Source organism: Melozone crissalis, unplaced genomic scaffold (genome assembly GCF_028551555.1).
Source record: "Melozone crissalis strain CALT ecotype California unplaced genomic scaffold, PUWL_Pcris_2 ptg000041l_1, whole genome shotgun sequence".
NCBI classification, from domain to species: Eukaryota; Metazoa; Chordata; class Aves; order Passeriformes; family Passerellidae; genus Melozone; species Melozone crissalis.
In genome coordinates, this window is record NW_026535819.1 from 10,014,525 (window position 1) to 10,030,235 (window position 15,711).

The 15,711-nt window shown below is 48.5% G+C and overlaps 1 protein-coding gene across 1 annotated transcript in view; it reads right to left on the bottom strand.

The window, feature by feature from the left end:
• Positions 1-15,711, bottom strand: part of PNPLA7 (patatin like phospholipase domain containing 7) — a 135,528-nt gene that overhangs the window by 23,979 nt on the left and 95,838 nt on the right. The window contains exon 27 of the mRNA XM_054283911.1: positions 5,106-5,262. Within this exon, the coding sequence (XP_054139886.1) occupies positions 5,106-5,262 (157 nt within the window). The remainder of the gene's footprint in view (positions 1-5,105; positions 5,263-15,711) is intronic.

The following is a 15,711-nucleotide window of genomic DNA, read 5'->3' on the forward strand; positions in this document are numbered from 1 at the left end:
TGAGGACAGTGTGCCAACCTAACTATAGACTGCTACCCACAGCTTCAGAGGGAGATGGAATTAGTGCTGCACCTAAAATAGGGATCAGGTCTCCTCAGAATGATTAAATCAGGGGAAGAGGCATCTACAAAGAGCCCTTTATTTAATACTGAAGAAAAACCTCACCCACTCAGCAGCAACCATTGGGCTTCCCCTGTTGCAAATTATATTTATGGTGCTGAGCCTCCACATTTCTCAGTGATCTTGTCCATGGACAAAATACTTCCAATTAACACTTATTTCTTAATATTCTCATTTCTCAAAGCTGGAAGATGTCCTTTAGCTGAAGCTGATGGCCAACAGCCTCCCTCAGCCTTCCAGGAATAGCTGCAAGCACCTCCTGTTCCCCAGATAAATTCAGTTAAAGATCACCCTCTGGGGAGGCAGACAGAGCCTCCTGCCTCCTGCTCCACTTCCTACAGGAGCTCTGGGATCAGCTCCAGCAGCTCCAAGAGTTTCATCCCAACACCACCAGGATGGGAAGCCCAGCCCTGAGCCAGCTCTGCCAGTGCTCTCAGGGCTTGTGGGTCATGGAATTGTCGAATTTTTTTGGGTTGGAAGGACCTTAAAACTCATCTCATTCCACCCCTGCCATGGCAGGGACACCTCCCACTGTCCCAGGCTGCTCCAGCCCTGCCCAGCCTGGCCTTGGGCACTGCCAGGGATCCAGGGGCAGCCACAGCTGCTCTGGGCACCCTGTGCCAGGGCCTGCCCACCCTCATCATACAAATTTTTGTCCTATCACACAGTCTAAATCTATTCCTTTGCCTCTTAGCCTGGCCCTGATAAAAATTCTCCCACCATCTTCTTTATAATCCTCCTTTCAATATATAAAGGCTTCTCATGAACTTCCATTACTACAGCTCTGCTACAAGATGAGCTTTCTTTTTAAAAAGATCTTCAATCCTAAAATCATTTTAAGTGACCCTAGGGTATAGAAAAGTTCAGCAAGGAAGGGGCAAGGTTCTGCTCACAGAGCAGGACAAGAGCAAAGGCATGTGATGATGGACAAGAGGAATTGTCATCTCTGGCTCTTTTGTTCTTTGATGCAGCATTGTGGCAAACTGGTGCGAAAAGCCAGTATAATCCCAGGATTTTTCAATGTTCCTGACTATAAAAAACCCCCAAGGTTATAGGAAAACTCATGAAACAACAGAAATTTCAAACAGATCCGGTATTTTTTAAACTACTCAAAGATCATGTAGTGCCTTCTCAGCAATCACCTGAAAAGCTTCAATAAAACAAGGAAAGGAATTCCCACAGAAAAAAAATGCTAAATCAATACAATAAAAACATAACTCAGGGCTGGATGAGAATTGGCATGACAGGGAAAAACCAAGGACTGATTTCTGGCCAGATCTGCCCATTAGAGCACAGGATCTCTGAATGCACAAATGGAGCAGGGTCAGAGCAGAACCCCCACATTTATTGGAGCTGTCAGTGCCACCAGACAGTGACAGGCAGCAAATGGTGGCAGTGTCCCACCCAGCCAGCCCCCATCCCCAGTAGGAGCAGTGTTTTAGCCCCACACACATCTATAACTGTATTCCTTTCTAAGAATATTCCAATTTTGTGAAATATTTCTACTTTGAGATATTAATCCTCCAATTAAATAAAACAACAGTCTGCAAACACTAAAGCTTTGGCTTGTTCATTTTGCTGGTAAAATAGAGGTGCAGAAGACACAGAGACAATAAACAGTAACTAATCTGACTGGAAATTTTCATATTTCCCCCCGTATTTTGACAGGAGTAATTTATTTCTTTGCTGCTTCATTAGGTGCAGAAAACACATCCCATTAAAAATATCCCTTCTCCCAGCACCAAGTGTACAGCTAGAGAGATGCCAATTGCTAAAAATACCAAAAAGAGAAGTAAATGCAGGACAAACAGCATTCAGCCTGATGGATTAAACAGAGAGATAAGAAAAGCTCAGAGTTAAGTAATCCATGCCAGTGAAGACATTTCCCAGGCTGCTCTCAGCAATAATCTTGCCCAGCACAGGCTCAGAGCTGCAGAGGAGCAGCAGGTCCTGGAGCAGGGAATGCTCCATCCAGCCCTTCTGCCTGGCTGCTCCTGGGCCACCTCCTGCACAGCCACCCCAGGGCTGCTCTGGGGACAGCAGGGAAGGTTCCATTTGGGAAATGGCAAGTTGGGGGTTATCTGGGGGATATTTCAGCTCTCTCACCCTCAGTCCCTTCAAGTAGATCTCCCAAGAATCTCCAGCAGACCTCCTGGCTGTTTCCCCCACACTGGGGCTCCTTTCCCCTCTCCCTGCTCAGCATTAACACCATACAAGAGTCAACACCTCAGAACAGCCACTGATAAAAGATTTCTAATGCCCCAAACTCTGCACATTGTGATCTTGGAGAGGGGATTTCATGGCTCTCTTCAGTTTGCAGCCATTGTCTGGACACTGCTGGTACCACTGGGAAGGGCCTCAAACAGAGCAAGCTTTGCTTTTGTCCTCCTCAAACCCTTAGACAATTTCTGGGCTGGAACTGGACCTGCAAGAACACTCATGGAAGCCCTCATGAAAATCTATTGCTCATAAATAAGATGAAATGTTTGCTCTAGCAGAGGTCAATCACTTCTCCCACTACTTTTTTGCAGGATTCAAGGCATCAACACCTGCAACAGCCCCAGGCCAAAAATTGCCTTTTACCTTGTGAAATGCTCTCTGAGCTTTTGCAATTTGTGCTCAAAAGTTAATAAATAGATAAAATGCCTTCATTTCATCTCTAAATATTCCTGATAAAAGTGACTGTGATTCCAGCTCTGGCAAGCTCCAGAGTGGGAACACAGTCCTGAGAAGGCCAGGAAACATCTCCAGCTCTGCCTCATGCCCTGCACACCTGACAAACAGGAAGAGAATCCTCTGGACAAATGCACAGAAGGAAATTCCATGGCTGCAGCTTAGCCAAGAGCTGGGAGAGAGGGCAGAGAGCCCCAGAGTGCTGGGGGCTGGGAAAGCTGGGAGGAATCAGCACCCACTCAGATGCTGCCCTGGAGGCACAAGGTGGGAGCGAGAGCAAGGTTAAGGGATGTCTGACACAATTCAGTGCATTTGGCTTTATGTCTTTAATCTTGAACCTCCCCCAGGTTTGTGATTCCAGCAAACTGCTCTGGATCATAAACAGTTTATGTTTTGGGTGCTTCCCAAGGCAGCCAGGCACAGGCAGTTCTTAAATAAAAAGCATAAAATCCATATTCTTCTGGCAAGCAGTGATGGGGAGGTGAATCAGTCCCACAGCACTCTGCCCACCAGGACAGCACAAACATCCCAGGGCCTCACTGTGCATTTCAGTCCCTCACACAATCCATCCTCACAGAGACAGCTTTTGTTGCAAAGCCATGGCAGATTAGAGGATCCTTGGGAGACATAAACAGTGCACACATGCCAAGGACAGGGTCCTGTTTCCCCCTGAAACCCAAGACCAAAGACTCTTAATCTCATTTATAAAATTCCTTATGTAATTTCATTTTCAGCAAGAAAATCTACAGGAAAATATGGGGTTGATGTGAAGAATACAAACTTGCAAACACCAAACTTCCAACAGAACCTCACTTTCAGTCAGGCTGAACCAGGGTCACCTGGGACAGTTTTCATCCAACATCTGATCAATAAATAAATCAAGGCCAGGCTGGATGGGCCTTGGAGCACTTGGAAAGTGTCCCTGCCCATGGCAGGGGTGGAATGAAATGATCTCTAAGGTCCCTTCCAACCCAAACCAATCTTTGATTCCATGATTAATAAACTCACCCAATGAAGTCACTATTTAAAACAACCTTCCCAAAACTTGGGTTAACTTTGAAAATGAGTTTTTGTTTGTACTAAATATGGAAAGTTAGGACCTTCTCCTGACCCAGAGTGCCAGTGCTGCAGAGTGCACAGGCAGGACCAGGAGTGACACATTTGGGAGTTATTTAGAGAAGGATTACCTCTGTCACTCAGTTCCACTGACACATGACAGCATGTGAGAAAGAGAGAGAATTACACAATACAGAAACACATTTGTTGAGAGCTGGAAAGGAAACAGGCCCCAGTACACAAGACAGAAGATAAAATAAAGATAACCACAGGTGAGCACACTGAGACCACATCTCTGTGCCTTGACAGTGTGACCAGGATTGGTGCAGAGCTAAGCCAGGCAGCTGCCTCCTGACTCCCTGGACATGGAGCAGCTTTTCCAGGTGATCCATCACTGCCAGGCAGGGCTTGTTCTGTGCCACACACACTGAATTTCAGGAGGCTGCACCTTCCTGGGGTGCTGCTCGTGCCCTGCTGTGCCTGGGCCTGGCTCCACTGGGGGAAGGAAGCACAGCTTTCCCATGGGAGGGAATTCAGCACTCCCATGGGAGGGAATTCAACATTCCCAGTGGAGGGAATTAAGCATTCCCATGGGAGGGAACATTCCCAGTGGAGGGAATTCAGCACTCCCAGGTGAGGGAACATTCCCAGAGGAGGGAATTCACATTCCCAGTGGAAGGAACATTCCCAGTGGAGGGAATTCAGCACTCCTAGTGGAGGGAATTCAGTGTTCCCATGGGAGGAAACATTCCCAGTGGAGGGAACATTCCCAGTGGAGGGAATCCATCGTTCCCATGGGAGGGAATTCAGCACTCCCAGTGGAAGGAACATTCCCAGGGGAAGGAATTCACATTCCCAGAGGAGGGAACTTTCCCAGTGGAGGGAATTCATTGTTTCCATGGGAGGGAATTCAGCACTCCCAGGTGAGGGAACTTTCCCAGTGGAGGGAATTCAGTGCTCCCAGTGGAGAGAATTCAGCACTTCCATGTGAGAGAACATTCCCAGTGGAGGGAATTCACATTCCCAGGTAAGGGGACATTCCCAGTGGAGGGAACATTACCAGTGGAGAGAATTCAGCATTCCCAGGTGAGGGAACATTCCCAGGGAAGGGAATTCCCATTCCCAGTGGAGGGAATTCACATTCCCAGCAGAAGGAACATTCCCAGTGTAAGGAATTCAGCATTCCCAGGTGAGGGAACATTCCCAGGGAAGGGAATCCACATTCCCAGTGCAGGAATTCCCATGCCAGTGCTTACCATGGCCCACTGGCGAGCTTTGATCCTCATCTGGTTGTAGCTGCGCTCCTCGGCGTACAGCGCGCTCATGAAGGCGCCGATGGACGTGCCCCCGATCATGTCCACGGGAATGCCAGCCTCGATCAGCGCCCGGATCACGCCCACCTGGGAGCAGCCCCTGTGCCAGGGAGGGAGGGAGGGAAGGGAGAGAAGAGCCACTGTCAGCCAGGCAGTCATTGAGGAGCGCAAGGCTGCTGATGAATGGCGCCTTCTAAGGAAGCCGAGCCCGCGCCAGCCGAGCTGCCAATCTCTTGCTGAACAAGCCCCGGTGCCAGGAACAAACATTATGAATGCAGGAATCCTCCCAGAGACTCCCAGAGGAGCTGAGGGAACACGACCACGCAGCCTGGAGCACTGGGGAAGGCAGGGAGATGACAGCAGCCAGGAGCTGAGCTGGTGGATGGGCAAGGAGAACGTCAGCGTGGATCTGAGGGAGCAGAGTCTGCTGGGGTCCCCCCAAAGCACCCAGGAAAGGCTGGGGTTCAGAGCCTTCCCACCAGGTTTTTTCCTGGTGGTTCTCCACAGAAACTGAGCCAGCCTGGGGTACTGGGAAGGGGAACCACATGGATTAATAATGAAATTTGGAGGTGGAAACAAAAGCAAGCAGAGACAAACAGTGATGAAAGGGCAGAGGTTGAGGCTGCACACAAGCCCAGGAGAGGGACAGATGAGGAGGCAACTTCTGAGGATGAGACAAATTCCTTCAGGAAAATAAACTTATTCCTTGATTTCAAATGCAGAAGGAATTCTGAGCAACAATGGAGACAGGTGATAAACAAGAGATGAACCTCAGTGCTGATGGGACAAGAGGAAAACAGAAGCAGCAACGCCCCTGCAGCAACCAGCTCTTATCCAGCTCTGCTCACATGGATTTGGGAACCCCTGGGGATATCCCCTGAAAAATATTAACCTACTGTGCAGTGCAAGGTCAAGTGGCAAATCAAATAAACCAGAATAAAACAGAAAACATAAGAGCACACATTCAGGATGGGCCAGCATTTAGAAAACCATGAGCAAGCTCAGACCTCTCACCCAAAAAAAGAGCAGAAGTAAAAAAATGATAGAGAAAAGCACAAAAGGTGACCAGAATATGGGATGGACTTCACAGGAGGAGAAAGTAAACTGGAATCACTGACTGGGGAGATCCTGACTGATGGGAAACATGCAGGGTCAGCAATCATATCACCATGCAGAGATTTTAATGGAAAGGAAAGAATTTGCAGACAGGTGTACACAGAGCACAAACTGGGGAAGCCACTGTTACCACATGCTGGAGAGGTCAAATCACAAATGGATTTAAATGTGGAAAGGATGAATCAAAGGTACCAGGCTGCCAGTGGCTACTAAACATGACAAATGGGAGGTGCAAGCTGGTGCTCAGGAGGCTCAGGAGCTGCTAATTGCTGCTCCCCACCATCAGAAATGAGAGAGCAGAGGTGGAACCTTTGATCTGATCCTATGAACATTGATCACATCTGATCTTTTATTCCCTAGTGGGAGAAGGATCCCTGCCTATCCCACAGAACACTGCACTGGAGACAAATTGTCCTTCCAAGCAGCCCAAAGCTCCAGCCTCTGCTTTCCAATGCCCTGTCCAGTGAATAAAAAGCATTTTTGATTAGCTTATCCCACCTGGATGGATGCTTTGCAGTCTAGGCCATAAAGCAGTAAAATAAACTTCCTTTTCCCATTTCCATCCCATTTTCTGTCCCCCACAGTTTGCTCTATTTCCATCCTCCTTCCCCTTGCTGTTTACATCCTATAAATACTTGCTAACAGCTGCCAAGTCCACCGTAGGTGTCACTTGGCCAAGCTATGCTGAGCACATTCTTTCCATCCAAATAAATCCCCTCCAGCTGCTGAAATGCTTTGAGACAGGTTTGTGGTTATCCTGGGTGTAAATGACTTCAATGACTCTGATCTGTGCTGCTGCAATCCAAGAGCAGAAAATGGCTCATTTTGGTTTCCTCTCCAAATTCCCCTTCTCCTCTTCTCCTACTGCTTCTTCCCTCAAGATGCCCTGAGTTAAAGGAATTACACTTTTTTCCTGCCCATTGTTTTTAGGTTTTTAGAGTGCAGCTATTTTGGCATTCTGCTGCTCGTGCCTGGCAATTCCCACTGCCTCAGCCCTGATGTTCCACAAGGAGCAGAGCTTCCCCTGCACCTCCTGCCCTCTGCAGACAGCCCCCACCAGGTGCCTTTCTTAGGGCACCTTAAAGTATTTCCTGCTTGGAGGACAATTTTAAACAGGCCATGAGTAGCTCCAGACTGGATTCTCTCCCTTTAACTGATTTACTAATTCAGACATCCATAAATACAAGGGATTTGATGTGAGCACTCTGGATTTGTTCCTGTTTTGCTGCATGATGCCTTTGCATGAATAACAAAAGATCATTATTACCTTTATTGGCAAGTCACCCCCTCCTGGTGCATCCACAGAGTCCCTGCCAATATCCCACTAATGTTATAGCCACAGATCTCCAACAGATTCACTGATCACAAAGCAAGATGGGAATCAAAGTCCTTTTCTTGCTTGTAAAAGAACCTCTCATAAGCTGCCTGACTAAATTATGTTTCATTTATACACAACCACAGAGCTGATTCTTCCAGCTCCAACACCCGGAGCAGGAACATTGCTGGAATTTGCAAACTAAATCCTGAAAAAAGACAAATGTGCCTGAGCCCCCCCCTTTTCTCCAGTTGGTCCTGACCTCCTGAAAGACAGAAATGGGGATTTTTCCCCCTTGTCCCTACAGCTTTAGGCCATCACTGCCCCAGCAACATTACCACATGGGACTTCTCAACAACTCCAGCAGTTGGTTCTGTCCTGGGCACTTCCCAGCTCCACAAACACGGGCAGGCTGCCAGGGGAAGCGTGTGCCAGTACCTGCCAGGCACTGATCCCCTCTGCCAGCATCCCTGGGCTCCCACAGAGCTGCACTGGGTAGCTGCAAACTGAACAGGAAAAGGAATTGAGCCAGGAGCAAGATCCATGTTCACAGCCAGAGGACTAGTGCAGAAATACCCCAGGGATTGTGCACTCCTTGTAATACCAGGCCCAATTTCACAGGGGACGTGTCCTGGTTTAGGGAAATGTGGAATTACAAGTGTTGGGCAGGAGGAGAACAAAGGGAGAGGGATAACTCCTGCCAGTGCTGTACCTGCACAGCAGTGACAACGTGGGACAGGGAAACCTCCTGGTGACACAGAGCTCAATGTCACTCACTGCAGGGGAAAGGGACAGGGGAGTGCTGTCACATGGGAGGAAGGAGCACCCAGAGAGGGGATGGACACCCAGAGTGTCCCTGGAGCTGCACATGCAGCTCCCCTCACCCTAGAGCTCCTGAAGGAGCAGCTGGATGGAGGAACCTCCCCTGCCAGGACCAGCACTGCCCCACAACAGTGACAAGGGGAATAGGAACAATGATCTACAAGATGACTTTCAAATAATTTCTACCAGAACCAAAGATTTGCCCAGGAGGTGCAATCAGGATCTGAACAGAAACTCTTTCCATTATCCTCAGTGCCTAGGACAGGCCTGATTCATTAATGCCTGTAGGAGTGACGGGGGGTCAGCATGGTGGGGATGGACGGAGAGCAGAGATCTCTGCAGCCAGGGCTGGAACTTGGGGTTTATTGCAAAGGGCCTGGGTGCAGGGCCCTGCTGGGAGCTGCCAGCCACAGCTCAGAGCAGGAATGAGAGAAGAGAGGGGGAGAGAGGATGAGAGGGTGAGAGAGTAAAAGCAAGAGGGGCAAGAGCAAAGAGAGTAAAAAAGCTAGGAGAGTAAGAGAGGCAAAGTTCCCGTTACAATACCATAAATCTTCTTCTGTGTTGAATATTCTGATTCTCACTAACCAATCTACTACAAGATACAAATCCTACAGCATTTACACACAGCCTTTAAGAATTACCATACTGTGTTACATTTTAAACCCTGAAAACTCCTCTTTGGGCCCCTTCTGCCAAGCTGTGGGGTCTGCTCTGAGCCTTGGGCCTGTCTGCAAGCAGAGGGTGTTGTTCCATCAAAAGGAGATCACCTTCAGTGGCCACACCATTGTTTTCCAGTTGTTCAGTAACTGAGGGATATCAAAGCTTGCTTTCATTTCAGTCTCACTTATAGTTTCTATATTCTCAAAATCTTTTACCAGACAATCATATTGATAAGGCTTTCTTGTTTCATCTTCCCCAACAAATGCCCTTTGCAGAGAGAGCTAAGCCAACATCACCCAGCTCGAGGAGGGGCTGAAGCCAGAGCCAGGCTCTGTTCCCAGCCCTGCCCCTGCCTCAGCCTGGCCTGAGCAACACAAAGCAGGGGCTGCTCTGGCCATCAGCTGCCCCAGGTGCTGCTGTCTGCACCCACCAAATCATGATCCCCGTGCTGAATGAGCCTCCTTAGCTGTGCTGGCTAAACTCCAACACCATTCCTTATTTACTACTCATGGCCACAAGGAGGTCACTTGGTCTGGTCAGCTGGACAGGAGGGGACTGAGGGGAGACCTCACTGCAGTTCCAGGCTCCTTGTGAGGGGAAGAGCAGGGACAGGAGCCAGGGCACAGCTGGGGCTGGGCCAGGGCAGCTCAGGCTGGAGCTCAGGGCAAGGCTCTGCCCCCAGAGGGTGCTGGCACTGCCCAGGCTGCCCAGGGAATGGGCACGGCCCCGAGGCTGCCAGAGCTCCAGGAGCCTTTGGGCAGTGCTGCCAGGGGTGCCCAGGGTGGGGCTGCTGGGGGGGCTGGGCAGGGACAGGAGGGGGATTTGATGATCCTGGTGGGTCCCTCCAGCTCAGGATATTCTGTGATTCTGGGAAAGAAATGACCACAAAGCAGGGAGAGGAGGTTGGAGACCTGCTTCCCTAAATACCTCAGCACAGCACACACTGAGAGCTCAGCCTTTCTGCCAGAAGGCCTTACAGGAAAATTCCTGCTGCTGAAATGAGTCCTTGCTTTCATCCCCTGGGGAAGTGCTGCTGGCATGTGACTGCATGCATGAAGGCCAGAGCAGAACTGATAAAAGGAAAATTCCCCTGTGAGCTGTGCATGTGCCAGCCCTGCACGTGCTGCCAGAGCTGGGATGGATCTGCGTCAGGAGAAGGCAGCCAGAGCAGCAGGACACCCCAGATCTGAGTGCCAGCAGGAAGGCAGGCTGCCCTCCTGCTCAGGGCTGAAGGAAACACAGTCAATACAAAACCTGTATTTTGTGCACCACTATTTCCCCCATGAACCATGTTTAACACACCAGCAGAATGCTGCCTGTGTCTGAAAGAACACCCCAAGCCTGGGAGCAGCCAGAGGGGACACTCAGTTTTCACACCAAGGTAAGGGGACAGCCAGGCAAGGCTGCAGCTCAACCACCTCCAAAGCCCATGTTAGCTTCAAAAAGGAAGCTGGGCTCAAAGAAAAATCCAGCCTGAGCAGTCCCATGTCTCCTCCTAACTGACTCAGCAGGGTGGAGGAGATCTCCCTGAATGCTCTGAAGAGATGCTCCTTCCTTGGGCTAAAGATGATTAAGGCCATGGCTGCTGCAGAGCTCTGCTGTGTCTCCCACCAAAGCCTCCCCAGAGTGGCACACAGCTTCCAGCCCTCCTTCCTGATGGAATAATTTGGCAAAGGAGGCAGGAAAATAGAGAAATTGTCAAGGGGAGTTTATTAAGCTCTGTTAGAGCCCAACAAACCTGAATTAAGAGACCCTCACAACCTTAAAACCCCTGAAGCAGCAAAGCCATAAACCCAGCTTTTCCCTGGAAGGGTTGCCCAGCCCTTCACAGGCTGCTCAGGGCAGCGCTGGAGCCCCCAGTCCCAGAGGGCTTAGAAAGCCACATGGATGTGGCACTTGGGGACAGGGGTCACTGCTGGCCTGGGCAGTGCTGGGGGAATGGTTGGACTCAATGATCTTAAAGGTCTTTTCCAACCTTAACCACTCTGCAATTCTATGGATTTGTATTTACTGTGTCCATTTTGGAGATGTGCAAAATGTGGTGCCTTGGGCAACCACTCCCCAGCCCTGCTCTGGGCACAAAACAAACTGAAGGTGCCTGAGCTTCCAACCCACAGAACTGGACAGCACAGCCTGAAACCCACCATGTGCAGCACACAGGGAACCCTGGCACCTCAGGGATCCCAAAACAGGCTGGTGACTGAGCCTGCAGCTCTCAGAGCACCACAGAACCATTACCTGAGGGGTGGTGATGGTTCCAGATCCTTCTTGGAGTCATTGTGGAGCTGTTCCTTGTACTGGGGTGAGTGGACATTGGATGTTGTTTATGTTTATGAAGAGCTACATGGGGAAAAGGTGACAAGGAAAAGCCTCTTCTTTACACAAACAGCAGCATTTTTTGATGTCTTCTGTGCCTGATCCTGGCATTGAGTGGTTCAGTCAGTGGCTCAGAATTGGAGCAAGTCTGCTACAAGTTGCAACTGGACTATCTCCAGCTGGCACCTTCGAGCTCTTGCAGCAGCAGCAATATACCCAAACATTGCTTTGAAATCTAATTCCAGTTATATCTTTCCAATAACATTATTTCCCAGCCTTCCTGACCATAAAACTTCCCAGCATCATAAATCAGCCAGAATTATTGCAGTGATTTTCTGCCAGCTCCAAAGGAGCACAGCACCCTGATCCCTGCATTTCTGCAGTTCTATGTGAGCCCTTACAAGGAACTTTCCAATCCTGACAACATTAATGAACTGTTAATCAACTAAGCACCATTTCTAAGCTAAATAGAGGGAATAACCCCACATTACTGAGTTCTCATCCTAACATCCAACAACCAGCAGGATCTCTCCCAGCAGCTGCCCTGGAGGAAGCTTTTTCCCTTCCACAGCCCACACATATTGATCCAGAGACCTGAATTTTTCTTGTCTTCCCCTCCATTAACAACAACCTCATTCCATTCTCCACTTATCTTTACCCTCAGATTCCCACCAAAGCAAAGGGTGGGAATCTCAGGAGCCATTTCCCTGTGGCCTTGCCATGCTGCAGAGATCACACCCTGTGCCAGGCAGGCACAAATGGCAGGAAAAGCATCTCCTACTCATCACAAGCCCAGTGAAATCCCCTTTCCTGCAAGAAAATCCAAACACAATGTCCTTTTATAGCCCTGATCTTGTTTCTGCTTTATACACTAACTTTAGAACAAGCTTTAAACAAAGAGATTTGTGCCTGACAGAGAAATAAATGAGCAAAATGTGTTCAGCCCTTCCAGGAGAGCTGTCAGGGCTCCCCAGCCCTGGGGTGGGAAGGGATACAGGAGGAAGGCATTGGAGGGGAGGAAAAGCACAAAATAGCCAAAGTAAATTATAAAATGCACCAAGGTTTTTGTTTTCTGATCCCAGCTGGCTTGGAGAGGGGCACAGGAGCAGAGAAGGGCTGAATGACAAACTGCACCCACTTGGGGATGTCACAAAATCCTGTCCCCTGCTCTGAGCCAAGGAACAATTCAGTTCTCATCTGCAAAGGAAGATAATTTCTTTGGAAAACAAATATATCCTCCTTCCCCACCCCTCTGAGACATTTATTAAAGCCTTGCAAGAGCCCATTCTGAGCACAACATCTGGAAGCTGCAGAAATATGACCAAAGCATTCAGGGAATAGAACTGAGAATTTACTTTTTCCTAACAGGAAAGCTCACTGCCCAGGTAGGGCTGGAGAGAGATTCCCCAAAATCACAGCAATGCAAGAACCATACTCCTGCAAGCACAGGGAGAGCCTGGAGAGCTTCACAGCTGCTCCATGGGAAGTGAACACAGCCCATGATTTTACACCAGATAAAAAAGGTGGAAAACCAGCAACAAGAGCTGACCCACAACTCCACCACCTCCTTGTTTAATTTCACCTGTTTATCAAGGCACTGCTGTGAATAAATGAGTTTGGTGGGAAAGACTGGAGATCAGGACAGGAGGGTCCAACTAAACCACGTGCAATTAATTTTAGGAGTTTTTTAAGCAATTCTTTTGAAGTTGATTACTCCCAAGCTCCTGCTGCTTGGAGAGTTTATAGAAGCTGTTATAACCTTCAACCTCCTGGCAGATGGGAGCAAATGAGCAATTACAGAGGTGCTGCAGATGGGAAAAGGAAAAATCAGATCATTAAGCATTCCATGGGTGCCAATCCATGTGATTTTGTGGGCACGTGATGGCCCAACTGCTCCACAGCTCTCTGAGCAATTGGCATTCAGGTCTGGGACTCTGGGAGCAGCCACAGGCTGTGCCTTTCCCCAGCTGACAGAGGCAGAGCTCTGAACCCTGCACAAACACGATTTACCCACGATGAGCACGCCCAGGATGGTCCCTCCCTGCAGAAATCCCAGCAGAGCCTCCCAGAGCAGTGAGGCTGCAGCTCTCCCCAAGCATCTGCAAACACAGAGCCCCAGGCCCCACAGGAGCTCCAGCCTTGTCCCAGGAGCATTGCTCTACAACAGCAAATAAACTCACTGATTTATTTTTAGGGGTTGTTTTCTGTTTTTTCAAACAACCTAACTAGGGCTGACCTGGATAAGACTCAAATTAGACACCCAAACATGAATTATCATCATCTTTCCCAAGCAGGAGCCCATCTTCCTTACCTTACTCCTCTGGCCTTTCCAAAGGAGCAGCACAAGTAAAACACCAAGTCAAAGGTGCAGTTTTATCTTTATAAAGAGTTTTGCTGCTTCTCTGTTATTTTACCTCCTGAATTTCAGAATTTCTGCTGGTTAGAGTGACTTTGAGATATGTACCAGTCTCTTTTCTCAGCTTGGTGCTTGAAGAAGGAGTCAAAGCTCTTCAGTTCTCAGTTTTAACGTTGTTTATTGTATCTTATCTATTAAATATTTTTTCTTGTCTAGCTGAGGTTTGCTCAGCAAGACAGTTTAAGGCACTTTGCTTGCTTTCAGGGTGGTGTTATGCATTTATTCTAAAAGCTACAATATACAATGTTTACAATTACTTTTAATACTCATCACTCATGTTAGACAGTGAGCTTCTACTCTAATCTAAAACTGCCAACATCACAGCAGAAAATGGAGGCTAAGAAGAAGAAGGAGAAAGGCTGGACATGCTCAGATTCTTCTATTTTGTTTTTTGAACTTCTATTCTAAAATCTTTAAAATTTACTTTTTCACTTTGTGATAAATTCACTGTCATTCTACTTAAATTGTTGTGGCTTGTAATTTTTCATATAAAGGTTGGTAATTGGTTTTTTAAAGGGCTAACTCAAAGGCACAGGGATCTTGGGCTTTGTGTTAAGGTCTCTGAGCTCTTTGGGTTGGGTCACAAGCTTACTAGAGCAGCCAGAGGAATTTTTTGGGTTCTCACACCTGAATATTGTCCTGGAAGCAAATCTAGGTTTTGAAAGATGCTGGGAATCCAGAAGCCTGACTCTGGAACTCAGCTTTCCCTCTGGTTTATCTGCAGATGGCAATGGATGCTCCACTCATGCACAGACACCCAGCACAGGACACTTCCCTGAGCACCTGCAGCAGCAATCCCAAGCTCTGAAACCCCCCATGCATCAGTCTGAGCCTCAAAAAGGGATATCACACAGAGAAACTGCACCCCACTGTGCACTGAGGTACAGACATTTATCTGCACACACAAAAGCCATAACAAAGGTCACCAAACAGCCTCCAGAATGCTCCCAGCCAGTCCAGGCTGGCCATGATGGGGAAAACTGCAAAGGCCACAAGGATTAACCTCAGAGCTGCCAACTTTCTGCCTCTCCAAAGTCTAAAGACAGACTGGCCTGGTGTACAAAGGGATTACTTTGAAGAGCAGGAACTGGAGGAAAGATATTTCAAGTATTCAGAGGTTGCAGTGTTGTGTTTTTTTCCATGACACACAGCAGATTGAGCCCCTTTTGTATCATTTTGATACTTCCCTGCTGCAGAAATCCTGCTTCCTCAGCTGTTACTGGGCACTGACAGACTGCAGATGCTGCACAGCAAGCCTGATTCTTCCATTTAAACCCAGAGAAGCAGCATTTTTCAAGTTCCTTTCATATCTCAGCTTAATTTGCTGGAACTTCAGAGCAAGATCAGGATGAGGGATGGGATCCTTTTAGCAGCACATATTCTTCAGGACCTGTCTTGCTAGAGGAGAGGAAAGCACAGCCCTGATGTGCCAGCCCAGTACCTCCAGCAAGCACTTGGAAATGGAGCAGGAATTTCAGGGATGCTGCCTGACTGCATCAGGGGGAGAGAAAGAAAAGAGAGAAAAGAAATCCTTGCTCTTGTCTTGTGTGAGTGGCAATGAGGAAATGGAGAGAACCCAGTGCAGAAGGGCCCAGCCTGTGCCAGACAGCTCCATCCAGGGCTGCCAGACACCAGGCTGGATGGAGACAGGGATCTTGGCCAGCCCCCAGCAGAGCCCAGCACCCAGAGCCCTCCTGCCAGGGGAGGGAGGCAAAGACACCCCCAAACCTCCACACAAACCCTCAGCAGCCCCTTGTCGCAGACATTTTTTCGTAGAAATTCTTTCTTTGGGACTTGTTCATCTTCTGGGAAGCTGAGGCCCCAGAAAGAGAATGTAAACAATGATTATCAGCTGCTGTGAATGCAATAGGATGCACCTGTAATTGGTTCATGTTCCATGTTCA